General features: G+C 36.2%; 1 protein-coding gene across 3 annotated transcripts in view; it reads right to left on the bottom strand.

Annotated features, from left to right (window-relative positions):
• Usp47 (ubiquitin specific peptidase 47) overlaps positions 1 to 19,496 on the bottom strand; it is a 105,917-nt gene that overhangs the window by 63,341 nt on the left and 23,080 nt on the right. For 2 of the 3 annotated variants that reach the window (XM_074041474.1, XM_074041462.1), the window contains exons 2-3: positions 13,320 to 13,379; positions 4,181 to 4,384 (exon numbers count right to left, since the gene is read on the bottom strand). In XM_074041474.1, coding sequence (XP_073897575.1) covers positions 4,181 to 4,384; positions 13,320 to 13,379 — 264 coding nt within the window. The remainder of the gene's footprint in view (positions 1 to 4,180; positions 4,385 to 13,319; positions 13,380 to 19,496) is intronic. The other variant, XM_020166360.2, reaches the window with a different exon arrangement.

Here is a 19,496-nt window from a genome sequence, read left to right as displayed (position 1 = left end):
CATCTAAGGTTCAACAGTCTTCACCTAGCTCTTTTATATGGCTGTCAGTCTGATGTGTTCACTGTAGGTGGATGAGAGATGGAACTCTGTATGCTCTAAACCCTATATACCCACACTACATATCATTGTTGAGAAAAATGAGGGAGTAGGAACAAACACTATTTTTCTGATTTAAAACTATTGTTACATTAAAAACATGGGTGATTTCTCCTTAAGACTCATTTCACGAAATGCCTTTACTTCTTAAGAAATGGACCCTGTATCAAAGTACAGGTATTTAGAACAACAACAAAAATAGGGCTGGGCATGGTGGTGTATGCCTATAATTCAAGATACTCAGGAGGTAGAGATCAGGAGCAATAGAGGCCAGCCTAGGTAAAAAGTTAGTGAGACCCCATCTCAGCCAACAAGTCAAGCATGATGGTATGTACCTGTGGTCCCAGCTATACAGGAGGCCTAGATAGGAGGATCATAATTGGAGATCAGTGCCAGGCAAAAACATGAGACCCTATATGAAAAATAACTAAAGCAAAAAAAAAAAAAAAAAGACTAGGGGCTTGGCTCAAGTGATAGATTATTTGCCTAGGAAGGCTCTGAGTTCAAGCCCCAGTACTACCAAAAAAAAAAAATTTGCTTTAGGCAAGTTATTTTACTTCCCCATCACTCAGTTTTCCTGATATATAATATTATGCCATAGAATAGCACCAACTTCATAAAGTAGTTATACAGATTAAGTAAGGTTTTATTTATATAGAATTAACAACAATACTATGAATACAGTAATTGAAAAATATGTGTTAAAGCTGGGTTCAGTGTTCATGCCTGTCATCCCAACTACACAGGAGGTATAAATAGGAGGCCTTTGGTCCAGGCTAGCCCAGGCATAAAAAACAACTAAAGCAAAAAGGGGAGACAGTGCTGAGGGCACAGGTCAAGTGATAGAGCACCTGCCCAGCAACCATAAGGACTTGAGTTCACACCACAGTACTAACAACAACAAAAAAAAGTTACTCTGGTTCACCTCCTAAAATCCATGAGAGATGGAACATAGGAAACCTGAGGCTCTGAGAAGCCTCAGGAAAGAAGGAAAGGCATTGCTGGGTGTCTTGTACATAAGGATTTTACCTCAACAAATGTGCCTCTGAATATAAGGCTGCTAAATGGGTTTGGTTTTCAGAGAAGCATCCATTCAACACTGGGTAGAAAGCACATGAAACATACTTGTAGCAATATACAGTAGGCAAGCAGAAATACAGAAATGAAACAAGTCATAGCTGGACACAGAAATGGGAATCCTGACATAGAGCTATTTGAAGATATTATGGAAGAATCCCTAGTAGGACCGTATATGGTTAATATAAAATTTATACTATGAGGTTTCTGTCATCAAAATACAACTCTACCAAACAGAAAACTCAAATAATAACCACCATAATAAAAGAAGAATGTGATAAGTATCATGACAGAAGAAAAAGTGCACAGGAGGTAAAAGAGGAGGAAATTGCTTTTAAAGTAGCAAGAGCAAACATTAAGTAAGGCTTCTTAAAGGTAAAAGATAAAAAGGATGTGGGAAGACTCATAACAGTTCAGAGCTATCCTTTAGTATGAAAAAGAGGTAACTCTAACAGTTACATGGTGATGTACCAGGGAATACTCAAAGTTTCAGAATACCCAATCTTACTACTGATCAATTTCAAAGGGAAAAAGCTAACTAATTTAAAACACTTCTATGTATTTCTAAAACACTGAATAGAAAGCAAAATATGATTTTAAAGTCAAATCAGGTAACGTCGAGCATCTTTAATTGTTTTTTCTGTTGAGCCAATTAAAACTATGCCCTCTATATAACACAGGGATACAACTATAATTTCATTTGCTGTTACAGGCATTTTCCTGGAAAATACAGAGCAGTAATGGCAAAAGATGGAGATGGGATAACATGACGTTTGTATTAAAAAAATAAAATAATCCAGTATCAGGGAGTGAAGATTACAAAGACTTGGGAATGTAATTCAGTGATTTCCTAGCATTCACAAGGCAAGGGTTTGTTTTGTTCCCAGCACCAAAAAACAAAACACCAAAAGAAAGAAAGAAAAGTTATGAGGTCTTAAATAACCAATCATGGCTTGTCTTGAATACTAACTCAAGGAATCAGAATTTTCTTTTTTTTTTGGCAGTACTAGGGTTGGAACTCAGGGCCTTGAGTTTGCTAGGCAGGTGCTCTACCAGTTTAACAATGCCTCCAGCCCAAATCAGATTTTTAAGTAGTAGGTAGTGGGCAGAAAACAAAGGTTTCTGGATTAGAAGGTAATATGAATGCTATGATTTAAGATGACTGACAGTGCTCCTCACAGCAGGGTAAAATTGGACTGAGAGACAGGAAACAAGGACTATGTAGAATACAATTCTAATAGTGCAGATGAGATCAAACTGATCAACACCAGCACTATGATCTGAATGCCTGTATTGCTCCAAAATTCGTATGTTGAAACCTAATCCCCAATGTGATATATTAGCAGGTCTTGAAGGTGCAGCCCTCATGAATGGCATTAGTTCCCTTATAAAAAGAGGTCTAAGGAAAGGCATCCATCAAAGGTTCCTAGGACTTTTTCTAGTAATTGCATGCTTGTTCTCATAGTAAAAATTAATACAAGATTGGATCAAGTGGTGACCTAAGCATAGGCCCACCAAATAATCCTCCTCTGAACTCCATGAAATGTCAAAAAAGTTTTTTAAAACAAAAATTTAAGAACGCTGCAAGGAAATAAAGAATGCCTTTCCTTAGCAAACCAGAAATTATTAGAAGTTAAAAAAAAAAACAAACTAGAAAGTAGTTGGGATTTATGGAAAAACAAACCTATAAAAAACCTTAGTTCAAAGTGCCTAAAGGAGACTATTGTGGAGATAAAGGTGGCAAGGAACTCTGGACTAAGGTCAAGAGGTAGAGGCCAGGGAACCACTAAAGTGAGAAAGTAGGAAAAGGCATTCTGATCAGTTTGGCCTCTTTACTTTTCCTCCTTGGCTAAAAACCTGACAGCAGCACCTATTCCCCACCAGAGAGGAATAGGGCCAGAGAGGCAAAACAATACAACTCAGCCAGGTACTTGGTACCCCTCAATACCGGCCAGAAACTAGTTCATTCCAGGACAAAGTATAAACATACCATACCCAGCAATATGCCCCAAATTAGAAATTGAATATATTGAATTTTAATCAGCATCCACAGAAAAGTTAACAAAATTCTTGAATATAAAGATGGGTAGGAAACAGGAATCACTAGACATTTGAGGAAATGATACATTATGAAAGAAATAAACTCAATGCAATAAAGGATAATTAAGGAACTAGTTAACTGAAGAAGTAGAAGACTGAAATAGGGACCTCAAAGATATCTGAGAAGACTGCAGCCATTAAAATAAATTAAAATATATTTGAGGGCTGGGCATGGTGGTGCACACCTATAATCTTACCTATTCTGGAGGCAAAAATCAGGAGGATTATAGTCCAAAGATGGCCCTGGGTAAAAACAGGAGACCCTATCTGAAAAAGGGCTGAAGCACATGGCTCAAGTAGTAGAGTGCCTGCTTAGCAAGTACAAAACCCTGAGTTCAAATTCCAGGACCACCAACTCTTTGGGTTTGAGAGTTTAATGCAAAATCTATACATGTTCATACACAGAAAATTAAATACATAAAAAGAAAAAAGTTAACCAGTAATACACAAATAAAAAGTCACCTAGCAATAATCTGTTAACCCTTCTACTCACTTTTTTTTCTACAGATCTCTATTGAAAAATCAGATCATATAATACATAATTTTAAACACTCTTTATTGGAAAACATAAAAGGAACATCCCTCCATTCAGCAAATAATAAAATTTTTCTTTTATTGTCACAATATTTTGATAATCACCTTTCATGAACGAAAAAACTGATGACATAAGAATATGTAAACTTTAGGAGAACAAATGTTGAATCCAGAATGGAGGCAAAGGGAAGAAGGGGATCCAGTTATTGAATTGCACACAGGCTCTTACTGAAGCTATTATACTTTTGCTTAGCATATAAAAGATACTGTAATGTCCAAGCTTTAATATAATCATTAGTAATTAAACAATAACACCACCTATAATAACATCATTAGCAGCTTAAAAGAAGATGCTTTAAGTCTGGGGTTTTACCATATCAGCAGTATTGATTCCATTTCCCCAGGCCAAATCAAAGGTTCCATTTATATAGCCTACTTTGTTGGCCACATCTTCAAAGAGCTTTCTGACTGGAGTAGATGCTGGTAAATTTAAAGTGATCCGTTCATTCACTGTCTTTGAGTTAGTAGTATCTTGTATTATACATAAGACTCTAGGTTCTTCAGCAGCATTTTCTATCTGAAATGCAAAAATATGTATTATTTTCAGTATTATTTATCTTCAGAGGAAAACAATTATAATTTGCCATAAAATTTTATGATTACATGTAAGAGAACCCGAAAATATTAATTATTTTCTCTGTGCTATTAATACTGTTTTATTATGTTTGAAATACATTCTAATGTATATTTCAAATATTCAAATATGGTATCTATATGTTTGTTTTGGAAAAACTGAGGCATATTTCGGAATCAACTGTCATTCTTGTGGATACTTGCTTTAACCTTTGAGGGTTATAAAGCAAAAACAGTAAATAAGCCATGAAGATTTTAAGCTAAAAATTACAAAGCCCATCCTTAAAAATGTATTATTACCATGCTAGCATAGTCCAACCAAGCTTTTCTGGGTCTTGTGAAGGTACAGAAAAAGAACTGTACAGAAATGCAGTGAGGACTGTCTAAAGATTATAAAACCTATAACCAAGATCTTTACACTGCTGTAGCCATAGCCCAGATGTCCAAAAAGCCTCATTTATCAATGTGTTGAGTGCTGACAAGTTCATCCAAACAGATTAGCTAGGAGTACAGGGAAGGACTCAACAACCATTCTAGAAACTGAGAATTTGTGAATTCTCCTTTTTTTTTTTAACCAATAATTACCAAGACAAAACATTTTAAAGCAAACTTTTTCAAAGTAGCTATACCCTCCCTCAAGTTCTTGAAAAACATTGCTATTCTTTTCCACTTTCCACAGGGAAGTGATTACCTCAGATTACACCAGACACCTGAATGCAAAGAATTTCTTTCCCTTCTCCACTGTAAAGCCACCTCAGTGAATAGTGTCATCATTTACCTAGGTACTGAAACCAGAGAGCTAAGCTGAACATCTTCCAGTCTCATCCCTCCTCTTCTAGTGACGCTGTCACAAAATCCTATCAACTCTATGCTCCTCTACGTATCACTTGACCCTCTTTATTCCTGCCTGCAATAATCAGAGTATCTTACATAAAATTATAGCAACAATTCCCGAGAAGTTTTCCTTTCAATCTCGTATTCCAATCCAGAACAGCATTTCTAATATACAAATTTGGTGATACAGATCTCCTTTCCCTGAAAGTCAGGTGCAGCAGTCACTGGAGCTAGAGGACCTCTGACCATCTCCAGAACAGATTATTCAGAGACATGATATGTACGCACTGGTACCATATAAAAGAATGTATTTCTTTTGTTTTTCCTTTCCCTCTTCCTCCCTTCCTTCTTCCTTGGTGGTAGGGACTGAACCCAGGCCTCATGCATATTAGTGAAGCACTATAACACCAAATTACAGCTCCAGTCCCAAAAATTTATATTTTTCCTTCTTCTTTTACATCAAAATCAACTCCAACCTTTTGTTAATTCCACATAATCCATTTTTATCTAATTATTATCATTGACTAGTACTGAAAACAGGACACCCGTAGGTTTTTTGTTTGTCTGGTGAAGTACTGTAATTTCTTACTGTAATATATAATTTTGGGACTGCAAGTGATCATGTAAATTAAGATTAATCCAATTAGTTTAGAATAGAAGTTGCTATTTAAATTATATTTAAAAGATTGGCTACCATTTTAGACAAATCAAAATATTTATCAACAGCAACCGATTTAAAATAAAAATGCAAATGAAACAAAAAAGAACAGAACTAATAAACACTTATTTTTGTGGCAGTGCTGGGGTTTGAACTCAGGGCTTCACACTTGCTACCACTTGATCCACATCCCCAGCTATTTTTGCTTTAATTATTTTTCAAATGAGTTTCGAGCTTTTGAACCCAAAGACTGACCACAGACTGTGATCCTCCTATCTCTGCCTCTCAAGCAGCTGGAATTACAGAGGCATGAGTGCCACCACACCACCTTGTTTTTTCTTTTTTTGGGGGAGGTGGGCAGGACTGGAGTTTCAATTCTTTCACTTCCTAAAGCAAGCACTCTACCAGTTGAGCCATGCCCCCAGATCTTTTTTCCTTAGTAATTTTTCAGACAGGCTCTCGTACTTTTATTCAGGGCCAACCCTGAACCTCAATCCTTCTAGCTATACAGTCCATGTGGTTGGGATTACAGACATGTACCACCATGCCTGGCTTGTTTAATAAGATAAGGCTTTCCAACTTTTTTTTACAAAGCACAATCCTCCCAATCTCTGCCTCCTTGGTAGCTAGGATTACAGGTGTGCACCACCATACCTAGCTCTTCTGAAAAGGAAAAAAGCCTTAACATACATTTAAGGTGTATATTTGCACATAAAATGGATATTACACATGTGAATTTTAAACTAAGAAACATAAAATGGACCTTTAAAACAAAAATTTCTGGCCTACAATAAAAGAGTGGCAAACTCAAAACAATTTCAACTCCCAAAGATCCACTTTTATAGCAAAAGATCCACTTTTACAGCAGTAGTTAGGTCTCAATGATTCAAGAATTCTTTTTTTTTTATTGTTTTATTATTCATATGTGCATACAAGGCTTGGGTCATTTCTCCCCCCTGCCCCCACCCCCTCCCTTACCACCCACTCCGCCCCCTCCCTCTCCCCCCCACCCCCTCAATACCCAGCAGAAACTATTTTGCCCTTATTTCTAATTTTGTTGTAGAGAGAGTATAAGCAATAATAGGAAAGAACAAGTGTTTTTGCTGGTTGAGATAAGGATAGCTATACAGGGCATTGACTCACATTGATTTCCTGTGCGTGGGTGTTACCTTCTAGGTTAATTCTTTTTGATCTAACCTTTTCTCTAGTTCCTGGTCCCCTTTTCCTATTGGCCTCAGTTGCTTTTAAGGTATCTGCTTTAGTTTCTCTGCGTTGAGGGCAACAAATGCTAGCTAATTTTTTAGGTGTCTTACCTATCCTCACCCCTCCCTTGTGTGCTCTCGCTTTTATCATGTGCTCATAGTCCAATTCCCTTGTTGTGTTTGCCCTTGATCTAATGTCCACATATGAGGGAGAACATACGATTTTTGGTCTTTTGGGCCATGCTAACCTCACTCAGAATGATGTTCTCCAATTCCATCCATTTACCAGCGAATGATAACATTTCATTCTTCTTCATGGCTGCATAAAATTCCATTGTGTATAGATACCACATTTTCTTCAAGAGTTCTTGATATAAAATACTGCAGTAGCCAGATTTTTTGGGGCAGTACTGAGGAAATGAACTCAGGCCTTGTGCTTGTTAGACATACACTCTACCACTTATGCCACTTTACCAGCCAAAGTAGCCAGATTATAAAGCTTCAGACAGGTTGGAGTTGATGGACCATGGAACAAGACCTTTCCTAAGAATTTGGAAACCAAAAGTGCTGTATTATAATATACATAACAATAGTGATGTGGCAACATCATATGGCTAGACAGTTCTTTCCTTACATAAGTGAGTGCAAAATATAAGCACTCCCAATTCTTCTCCTCCACCTAAACATATAGAGATGTTATCCCATATGAAGACTAAATGTGCTCTAATAAACACAAAAGGTAATCCTCATGTGTTCCCTTTACTCTTTTTAATAACACCTTTCTTTTCTAAATATATAATTATGATCAGTTTTTTTTTTTGTAAAATAGTAAGAGTATAAAGAAAAATAAGGAAATCTCTAGAATTCCATAATTCAAGAGAGAACTATAGCTTGGCAAGTAGTAATCCCAGCTACTTGGGAAGTACAGGCAAGAGGATCAAGAGTTCAAGACCAGCCTTGCAAAACTTCAAGATCCTATCTCCAAAACGAAATACAAACTAAAGAGCTAGGGTTTGAATCAAGTAGTAGAGCACTTGCCTGGCATGCATAAGGCCCTGGGTTCAATCCCCCACAGTAGAAAAAGAAAAATTATACTCTTTCTTCTTTCTAAAAAATTCTACATATGGAATTTCTGGGCTAGTAGGATTTTGCTCAAGTTTGATTCTAGTATAATTTAAACAAAGTGTTTTTCTATAAAGGTCTATGCTAGACACTTATAAGCCATTACTTTATACCCAAGTTTCTGGCCCAGTCTTTATTTCACCTATAATTTAATCTAATATGTGGCTACTGTCAGGTGCCAATGACTCACATCTGTAATCCTAGCTACTTAGGAGGCAGAGATCAGGAAGATCACCGTTCAAAGCCAACTCAGGCAAAATAGTTCATGAGACTATCTCGAAGATACCCAACACATACACACACACACACACACACACACACACACACACACACACACACACACACACACACACAGGACAAAGGGCTGGTGGGGCGGCTCAGGCATGAGGCCCTGAGTTCAGGCCCAAGTACTGTCCAAAAAATTTTTTAAATGTGTGGTTAAAGATGCCCCACCACTGACGAATGGATTAAGAAAATGTGGTATCTATACACAATGGAATTTTATGCAGCCATGAAGAAGAACGAAATGTTATCATTCACTGGTAAATGGATGGAATTGGAGAACATCATTCTGAGTGAGGTTAGCATGGCCCAAAAGACCAAAAATCGTATGTTCTCCCTCATATGTGGACATTAGATCAAGGGCAAACACAACAATGGGATTAGACTATGAGCACATGATAAAAGCGAGAGCACACAAGGGAGGGGTGAGGATAGGTAAGACACCTAAAAAATTAGCTAGCATTTGTTGCCCTTAACGCAGAGAAACTAAAGCAGATACCTTAAAAGCAACTGAGGCCAATAGGAAAAGGGGACCAGGAACTAGAGAAAAGGTTAGATTAAAAAGAATTAACCTAGAAGGTAACACCCACGCACAGGAAATCAATGTGAGTCAACGCCCTGTATAGCTATCCTTATCTCAACCAGCAAAAACCCTTGTTCCTTCCTGTTATTGCTTATACTCTCTCTACAACAAAATTAGAAATAAGGGCAAAATAGTTTCTGCTGGGTATTGAGGGGGTGGGGGGGAGAGGGAGGGGGCGGAGTGGGTGGTAAGGGAGGGGGTGGGGGCAGGGGGGAGAAATGAACCAAGCCTTGTATGCACATATGAATAATAAAAGAAAAAGAAAAAAAAATGTGTGGCTAGCAGGCACAGATTCCATTTAACTTTCAGAATAACTACTGCCAACACTAATCAAACTGAAGTGAAGTTTTCTCCTTCTTCACCTCCACTGTGGGAAGTGATAAGAAAATACTTTTTTCCATTATAAGATGTCATAAATAAGGTAGACCAATAATTTCATAACAGCTTTTCAAGAGACAAAAACCCTCTGCAATATAAATGAATAATGTAGTTTTCCCAAAACATCTGAATGCAAAAAGGTATTTCTTGCCACTGGGAAAACAGGAAAGCAATTCTAATTTCTTTGAGACTCTACCCAGATTGATCCCACTTAATGCCAAAGGAGAAACTAGTAACATAATGAACTATAGATGGCTAAAACTTTGATAACCTTTTTTTCCTCTTCCTATGAATGTGGGCTGGCCATGTGACCACCTAGGACAACAGAATGTGACAGAAGTGATACTATGTAACTTAAGGAAGGGCCATAAGAAACCAGCAGCATTACCTTTTGTACCTCTTGGAACTTTCCCTCTTATAAACCATCTGGGATGCAAGAACTCCAAAAATGCACATCATGCTTTGAGGAAAATCTAGCAATCCACATGGAGTGAAGGTGGCCATTTAGGGGAAACACTGAGGTGTATGGTATATAAGAAAAGCCTCCTTGGATATTCTATCTAAAGCTGGCACAAGCCAAGCCAAGTAGTAATGCCACATGGAGCAGAAGTAAGTAACTGAGCTCTTGCTCCAACCCCTTCCCAGAAAATTGTGAGTAAATAAACTAATTGTTCTTTTAAAGTCACTAAATTTTAGGGTAGGCTGTTACATAGTAATAGGTAACAAAAACATAGCAAGACACAGTTAAGCACATGCAAATCCAGTCAGGAAAGGTGTGATGATGGTGGTATTGGTAACAGGGGTGGGGGAAGAGATCCTATTTAAGTACTACACCCACTGTTAAGGAAAGACATCTGAGGAGATACCATGATTTAGGAAAAGGAACAAATTTTTTTTAGTAAAAGAGTTCTATGAATTCTACGTAAGAGAAAATAAATGTGAAGTTTAGCATGTTCCATTTGGGAAAATATTTAATATACCTCAGATGAGCTATGAGAAGAGCACAAGGTTTCTACACGAAAAATCTAGCTAATTACAAAAAAGGTATAAATCATGTAAAGTTAAAACTATTTTATAAGCAACTCAGTAATATTACATTTCTGAGAACAAGAAAAAAATAGCAGTTATATTTGACATTGTGCATGCTAAAAGTGTTCTGTGTCTAAACTTACTACAAAAACAAAGCTAATTTCCTAGAAAGGTCAGAAAAGAAGCTTTAAGAGCTGGGAGCGGTGGTTCGTGGCTGTAATTCCAGCTATCTGGGATATGTAGATAGGAGAATCACCATCTGACGCCAGCCTGGGCAAAAATGTGAGACCCTATCTGCAAAATAACTTAAATAAAAAATGCTAAAGCTGTGGCTCAAAAGGTAGAGCACTTGCTTATCAAGTGTGAAGCCGTGTTCAAACCCCTAGTACCATGAAAAACAAAAACCTTAAAAAAAAAAAAGTAAACAAAGAAGCATAACCTTGTTTATAAAAAGTAAACATATTGGGATTAAAAACATCCTTTTCTTCCAAATATAACCTTGCTGCTAGGAACATACAGAATTGGTTTACATAGGTAATTCTTCTAAGAAATCTCAAGAGTCTGTTGAAGGCACATTCACCTCTTAAATAATCTTGTCTTCTTTCCTTGACATTCCTAGTAGTTAAAAGGTCAAATCTGAGTTCTCTGATGTTAACATCATAATTTTGTTTAAAAAAATAGTTCTTAGATGTTTCTAATTAAAAACCACAGGACTGGAAGCATGGCTTATGTGATAGAGCACCTGCCTACCAAGCATTGGGCCCTGAGTTCAAACTCCCAGTACCACAAACAACAACAGTACAAACTAAGGTGTATAATTAATGGTATATGTCCAAGATTCATCAGCATGTAGGAAATAAGTTAATATTAAAATAAAATTCAAAATTATCAGCATTAGACTTTTCTGGGAGAAAATAATTTACCATCAAGAATTAAAACATTTAAAGGGACTTCTTTGTCTCTACATTCAACAGTCAACTCATTTTCTCTCAACACTTTCTTCATTTTAAGGATTTTTTTAAAAAATGGGACTTGGATTTGAACTCAGAGCTTCACACTTGCAAAGCAGGTACTAAATCACTTAAGCCAAACTTCCAGTGCTCAATGATATTAGAAAGGAAAAATATATTATGGTTGCAAACTTACATATAAACACATTCACATGTCCATTTTCTCTACTTCTTGGTACAAAAGCTGCTATAAAATTAAACCTGAGAGCATTACCCTTCTGGGTAGCTACTGTTACAGATTATAAAAGAGAATTGTTAGTATGAATTGCTGACTGAATTTATAAAATGTATCATTCAGACTATGCCATTTTTATTATTTCTTTTATTTTAAGGCATGTCAATTCCTGGGCTACAAATGGAAGCACTATCTTACATGGAGGAAAAAAAGAGCTGGGCACATGGTGGCTCACCTCTGTAATCCTAAATACTTGGGAAGGCTGAGATCTGGAGGATAAAGTTTGAGGCCAGCCTGGGCAAAAAGTTAGTGAGACCCCATCTCAATCAATAGCTGGGAGCAGTGGTGCATGTTTATACCCCAAGCTATGCAAGAGGCTGAGATGGAGAGGATCACAGTTCTAGACCAGCCTGGGCAAAAAAAGTTTGTAAAACCCCATCTCAAGCAATAGCTAGCTGGGTGTGGTGGTGTGTGCCTGTCATCCCAGCCACAGTGGAAAGCATAAAATAGGAGCACTGAAGCCCTAGGCAAACTCCAGTACTGCCAAAACAAAACAAAACAAAATCCTATTTCCTCACCTTCCCAAACCCTTAGTCAACTGATGTTCAGATGTTACTTATAGGATCTTTTTCTAAGAGGTCTCTCTTGCCACACACTTGAGAAGCATAGAAGACATTTAACACAAGAACTTTGGGGAAAAAAAACTTAAAAACTAAAGGGACCCAAGGAAAATGAAATCTGAAGTAAAAATCAGAATGGAAAGGTACATTGCAGGTAACTTTAGGTTTGTAACACACTTTCAGTTTATCAGGAAGACAGTATTTCTGGTAAACTCTTCAAGTAAGATTTCTGGGTTATAACTTTCTTAATAATTAAATTATTTTAATTCCTAGCACTACTGATGTTTCAGAAAAGAAATACATCTTCAAAAAATTGGCAACTACCATATCGAAAGGCAAAACAAAGGATTCTATGGCTTTTATATCAATTTTTCATCCTCATTTGTTAAAAACAAGGGACTATGGCCGGGTGCCAGTGGCTCACACCTATAATCCTAGCTACTCAGGAGACAGAGATCAGGAGGATTGCAGTTTGAAGCCAGCCCAGGCAAAATAGTTCACGAAACCCCATCTCGAAAAAACCCTTCACGAAAAAAGGGCTTTTGGAGTGGCTTAAGGCGTAGGCCCTAAATTCAAAGCCCAGTACTGCAAAAAAAAAAAAAAAAAAAAAAGGACTATGAAAGTACTCCATCCACCTTTATGAAAACTGAATAATGAAACCCATTAAAATTGTTTTAAAAGAGTGGGGGCTAATAAAGAGTAATAGAGGCAGTGAATATGACCAAAGTATATCATATGCATATATGAGAATAGCACAATGAAACCCCTTTGTACAATTAATGTACTCTAATTTAAAAAGAGAGGAAAATAGGGCCTATCACACATAAAATGCATTTAAGGTCACTTCTGTATTATTAAATTGATAGAAATAAAATTGTCAAACAAGCATAAAACTTCAGACATGCCTTGTTATTAAATAAAAATGCTAACATGCTGTTATTTGCTCTGCTGTTTATCATACTAAATCAGTTACATCAGCAGACTACCTGTAAAAATTTCTTCTTCATTTCATCAAAGATATTTTGTCTGCATCTCCAAAACACATCCTATGACATATAAGAATAAAATAAATTACAAATTATTTCTATAAAATAGAGAAAAGACAAAGTGAGAGCAATTAACCTAAAGACATTTATGTGATAAAATATGTATTAACTAAAGTATCAGCATATCATCTAGGATAGTATTCTTAAGTTATATTTATAATTTTTACCTTAGATCTCATTCTTGTATGATTACAAAAACCTATGGTAGAGTGATTAAAAAAATAGTATGGAAAACAGATAAATTTTAACAAAGAGAAGTAGTTTTAATATAAACCTCTTTCTTTTATTATAAGGCAAGCATTTAACAAGACAATACAGAAACATATAAAAGGAAACAAAAGTAACCTATAATAAAGAGACAATCTCTTGAAAAAAATCTTGTTTTATATCATTCTATGCTTTTTCTGTACATATTTATCTTTCTCCTTCTTTAGTTTACAAGGAAAACAAACTTGATTTAAAAGGTAATTTCACTTTTACATTAGAAATATAATTCTAATATAGTACATGATTTTTTTGAAAAGCAACTCTAAAATAACTTCTAGAGCAATCATTAACAATTTGATATACATCCTATTAGAATCTTTTCATTCTATACACATTGTGTTGAATAATTAATTTCTAACCAAATAGGATCATTCAATACAGAGTTATATGAATTACTTCTTGTCCCCAATATTCACTCACCTTCCTGTACTAAAACATTGAGTTTAAAAACTGCACTGTTGAGGGGAATGGGAATATAATGGGTGGAGCGAACTTGTTCATTGTGTACACTGTACCCTCATATTATTAATGTATGCTTAAGTCAAAAATATAAATAAATTGCACTTTTCCATTACAGACAAACCATCATTTAACTAATCTGCTATTATTAGTCATCTAAGCACCTTCAAATTTTCATTACAGTATTGCTTGACTATACAATATTTTCCTCAAGAAAATATTTCTTCCTCAAAGAAAGAATCACCAGATTAAAGATTATGTGCTCATTTTCAGAATTTTTTGATACAGGGTGTTGACCCTTTCTCTCACAAAATAGTATTGAACTACAACCAGCTGTCAAAACTGCTCTAGGTGATTAGAATACAACAGTGAACAAAACTGTCCACAAGGAGGTGACATTGTAGGGTTGGAACTAAATCACAAATAAACCTAAACTATCAGTCATCCACCATCTTTGTGTTTCTGTACAGTGTGCCTGAACTGCTTTTCTCTGGATAGCCTCACCTCTTTGGCTCAAATATCACTGTACTAGTTCTAAACATGTCCATAAATTCTTTGACATGACACACAGCAAAAGTAGGAGTCTAATTCCAGTCCCTTTTAATAGAAGCCAGGCTTAGTGACTCTGTATACTATACAAAATGACTTCCAAGGCTGAATTAGAAAAGGCACTACAACTTCTGGCTCACATTCAGGTGCTTGCCCTGCAATACAGCTATCTATCATGCTGCAAGTAAGCCAAACAGTCAAATGGATAGGCCATGTGTAGTTAGTTATGCCAGCCACAGCCCCAATGAGATGCTGACAACCAGTATCAACCACACTCCATCTAAGTGAAGAAGCTTCAGATCATTCCAGTCCCCAATCTTTTAGCTGCCCACAGCTGACACCTAGCAGACCAGAAACAAGTTGCCAAACCTATCTTGCCCAAACCGTACATTTGTGGACAAGTCAGTAGATTTGGGGACAAACTGTTAAACATCTAAAGAAAACCAGGACAGCCCATTTCTTAGTTAGGTCCTTCTCCCATCATCTTATTTAAAGTTACAAATCCTCTTGGTATGCTTATCTCCCTTTTCTGCTTAAGTTCTTCACAATTCTTATAGCTATCTGATAAGTCTGCTAATACTTTACCTCTTTTTATCGTCTACCTCTCCAAAAAACTAGACATATCCTCCCCCACTTAACTAAAAAACAAAATCCAATATATGAAACAATGATCTTCAAATGTTGAGCAGACAAGACAACACAGGACAATGAGTCCTGTGAAAGCAAACACAAGGTGAGCCACATTCCAAGCTACAATACAGAAAGGGAGAATCCAGTACTGAAAAGATGAAGCTGGGAGTTCAAAAGGGGGAAGAGGAGGCAACTCAGCTACAATTCACAAGGCAAATACAGGAGAGAAGAAAGCCGCTCAAATAGCAAGCTCCAGAGACCTGCCAGATAGTATCCTTGAGTATTCATCTGAGTACTCTGGCATTAGCATGTGAAGAAACTACAGGAGGAAAGGGAAAGAATCCCTTGAGATGAGGAGGTTCCCACTAGCAGAGTTAAACAAAATCTCTTAATACAGACAGAAGGCATCAGGTAGGAGCACTTTGTAGTAGGACCAAAAGAGGCCTAATCAAAAAGCTACTCCAAGCCAAACTTACAAAGTTTGAAAGCAAACTGTTTATAAGCAAATTAACTGCATCTAACAACAAAGCTTAAGAATATTTATGGGAATAAAAAAATACTGGGCACCCCTCAAGGCAAAATTTACTGTGTCTAGTAGTATTCACTTGAAAATAAACAAGCATATGAAGAAACAGAAAACCATTGCTTAGAATGAGGAGAAAAATCAATTAATGAAACAGAGAAATGGTACTGGTAATAGAATTAGTAGACAAGCACATAAAAAGTTCATGGAAGATTAAAAAACTAAGTTTTCAGAAAAGTACAATATCTGAGATGAACACAATGGACAGGATGAACAGATTAGTGCTGCTGAAGAAAAGATTAATGAACAAGAAGAGGCATAGCATTAGAAACCATAAAATCAAAACAAAGAGAGAAAAAAGGATGAAAATGGATAGAAAAAGTGAGACAATTTCTACATGTAGTTATAGAAGGAAAATACGAGCGATTACCAAGGTGAAGAAAATGTTCTCCATCTAGACTGCATCACGGTCACTATCTTGGTTTTAACACTGCATGATAGTTCTACAAGATGTTACCACTGGGGGTAATTGAGTAATGAGTACATGAGCTAGCTCTGCTTTATTTCTCACAACTGTAGGTGAATCTACAGTTAAATCAAATAAAAAAATTAACTTAAAAACTAATGTCCACCTATTCTAATACTCTTCCAGCTCTCTTTCCTACAGACTGAAAGAGGATTGCCTGTTTAAAACGTTAGGGCTGGGAAGAAAGCAGTGTACTTCTGAGTGTATACAGCCATGTGCTAACCCTCATGCTGATTTGCAGCTCCAATGCATTTTTATAGATTTCAAAGAATCTACTACTTTCCCTTTCTTGAGCCTCAAGTCTTTTCCTTCTGGACTGGGTCTAGTTCCTGGCTTGACAGTAAAATTGTTACTCATTGTTAATCCTGTTTAGAAAGGTTTTTTGTTTTTTATTTTTTTTTAACTCTTAAGAAAAGAGTGAGATACACAAAGAATTGAATAGCTATAAAAATGAACTTACACTGGATGTGGTGGTGCATACCTTTAATCTCAGCACAGGGAGGCAGAAGCAGGAAGAACATAAGTTTGAGGCCAACCTGGTCTCAAGGTACATAAGAGACCTTGTCTCAAAATAAACAAAAGACAAAAATAGATGAAAAATAGAAAAAAATAGATGAAAGACCTAAAACTTTTAGAGGAAAACTGTTTCATGACATTAGATTTGGCAATGATTTCTTGATTATGATACCAAAGCACAGAATACAAAGAAAAATAAACTGAGCTTCATGAAAATTAAAAATTTGCCAGAGAAAAAGGCAACCAATGGAATGGGAGAATATCTGCGAACAATATCTATCTTATAAGATACAAATATCCAGAATATATAAGGTACTATTTATTACTACTATTAGTAACTACCAAGGTTTCTATGTACTAAAAATATTTTAAAATTGCCAGGGGCCATTGCCAGTGGCTCATGCCTGTAATTCTAGCTACCTGGGAGGCTGAGACTGGGAGGATTTCAGTTTGAGGCCTGCCCAGGCAAATAGTTTGAGAGACCCCATCTCCAAAATAACCAGAACAAAAAATGGACTGGAAGTCTGACTCAAGCAGTAGAGCACCTGCTTTGCAAGCGTTTACCCCTGAGTTCAAACCCCAGTCCCACCAAAAAGTTTTCAGGAATAGCGATTTCTTATGGAAAAATTATGAAATCTCTTTGTAAAAAATTAACAACAAAAAAGGGTCCTGAATAGTCATATAATGAAAGATGTATCACTCTCTAAACTAGAAGACTCAGTATTATAAAGACATCAACTCTCCCCAGATCAATGTATGTATTCAATGTAGTTCCAATCAAAATTCCAAGAGAGTTTGTGTATGTTTGTGTTGGAAGAGGAAGAGGGTCTAACAGACTGATTCTAAAACTTATATGAATGTAAGAAGCTGTAAGAACAGCCAAGTAACTTCTGAAAAAAATATAGCTAGGGACTTATCTTACCAGATACCAAACAGGCATATATGGAAATTTGATCAGATAAAGGATAAGCTTTTTAGTAAATCATCCCAGGATAAGTAAGTCTAAGCCCCAAACTTGATACACTCCTTATGCCGTGCACTAAGACAAGTCAATTTCATGTGAATCAAAAACCTAAGTAGGACACTCAAAACCAAAATTACTTTTAAAAAGTAACAGAAAACAGTATCTTTAAAATCTTGGGTTAGAAAAGGAAAACTTTAAGCATGTTACAAGCACAAAAAAAGAATGATTAATGTCAATTAAAATTGAAGACTTCCAGATTTTAAAAAACTGAGAGAATAAAAAGATAAACCACATTCGGGTGCCTGTGGCTCATGCCTGTAATCCTATCTACTCAGGAATCTGAGATTAAGAGGTTCACAGTTTGAAGCCAGTACTGGGCAAATAGTTCCCAAGACTCTATTTCGAAAATACCCAATAAAAAAAAGGGCTGGCGGAGTGGTTCAAGTGGTAAGAGCATCTGCCTAGCAAACGTAAGGTCTTGAGTTCAAACCCCAGTACTGTCAAAAAAAAAAAAAAAAAGCTACAAATTGGAAGAGGATATTTATAACAAATAAAACTGACAGTACTGACTTAGAATAACAATAAATTTTATAAATCAATAAAAGATAATCTAATAGATAAATGGCCAAAAGACATGAAGAAGTTTCTCAGAAAAGAGTAACTCACAAGGAAATTTTAAATGAACAAAATTATTAATAATAAAAAAGGACAGTAGAAAGCCAGGTGCTGGTGGCTCACACCTGTAAGCCTGGCTACTTGGGAGGCTGAGATCCATCACCTCCTAAAGCCAGCCAAGGTCAAAAAAGTTTTTGAGACCATATCTTGCTTGCTGGGTACAGTGGCATCTGTCACCCCAGCTATAGTGTGAAGCATAAAATAGGAGGATCATGGTCCAGGCAGGCCCTAGACATTAAAAAAAAAAAAAAGAAAAACACACTACACCCCTATCTTGAAAGTAACCAGACCAAAAAGGGCTGAAGGTATGGTGTGGCTCAAGCCTACTAAGCTTAAAACCCTGAGTTTAATCCCCAGTACCACCAAAAAACAAAACAAAACAAAAAAACCCAAGCAAACAGAAAGTTCACCAAAGCCAATTTAAAAGCTTCAAACAAAATTTTCACTCACTGTTAGTGTAAATGTAAACTGATACAGTCCTTCAGGAAAAGTTTGGCATTATTATCTATAAACAGAACATATGTTTATCCTACAATCTACCAAACTTACCACTAAAAATAGCTATCCACCCATCTGCCTGTCTTATTATCTATCTGTCTATGGATTTATCTATCCAACCATCCATGTATTGATTATCTCCTAGAGAAACTCTTGTTCCAAGTAATACACATTCCCTATAACTTTATAACTACCAATGCTTAAAATAGCACAAAACTATAAACATCCCAAATGTGCTTCAATAGATAAATTATAGTATATTCACAAAGTGAAAAACCAGATAATGGTAAAAATAAGAACTGCCATTATGTACATTGATATGAATGTACTTCAAAAACATAAAACTAAGTGAAATGGGCAAGTCACAAAATACTGCATATACTTCAGACAAATACCCACAAAATTATTCCACTTACACAAAGCTCAAAAGTATTTTTTAAGAATAATCATTTTGTTATTTACTGGCAGCAGAGAATCAAAATAAAAGAAAGGCAAGACTAACACGAATTT

The sequence above is a fragment of the Castor canadensis genome, chromosome 1, assembly GCF_047511655.1.
Source record: "Castor canadensis chromosome 1, mCasCan1.hap1v2, whole genome shotgun sequence".
Taxonomy (NCBI): Eukaryota; Metazoa; Chordata; class Mammalia; order Rodentia; family Castoridae; genus Castor; species Castor canadensis.
This window is presented reverse-complemented; position numbering and strand designations above follow the sequence as displayed.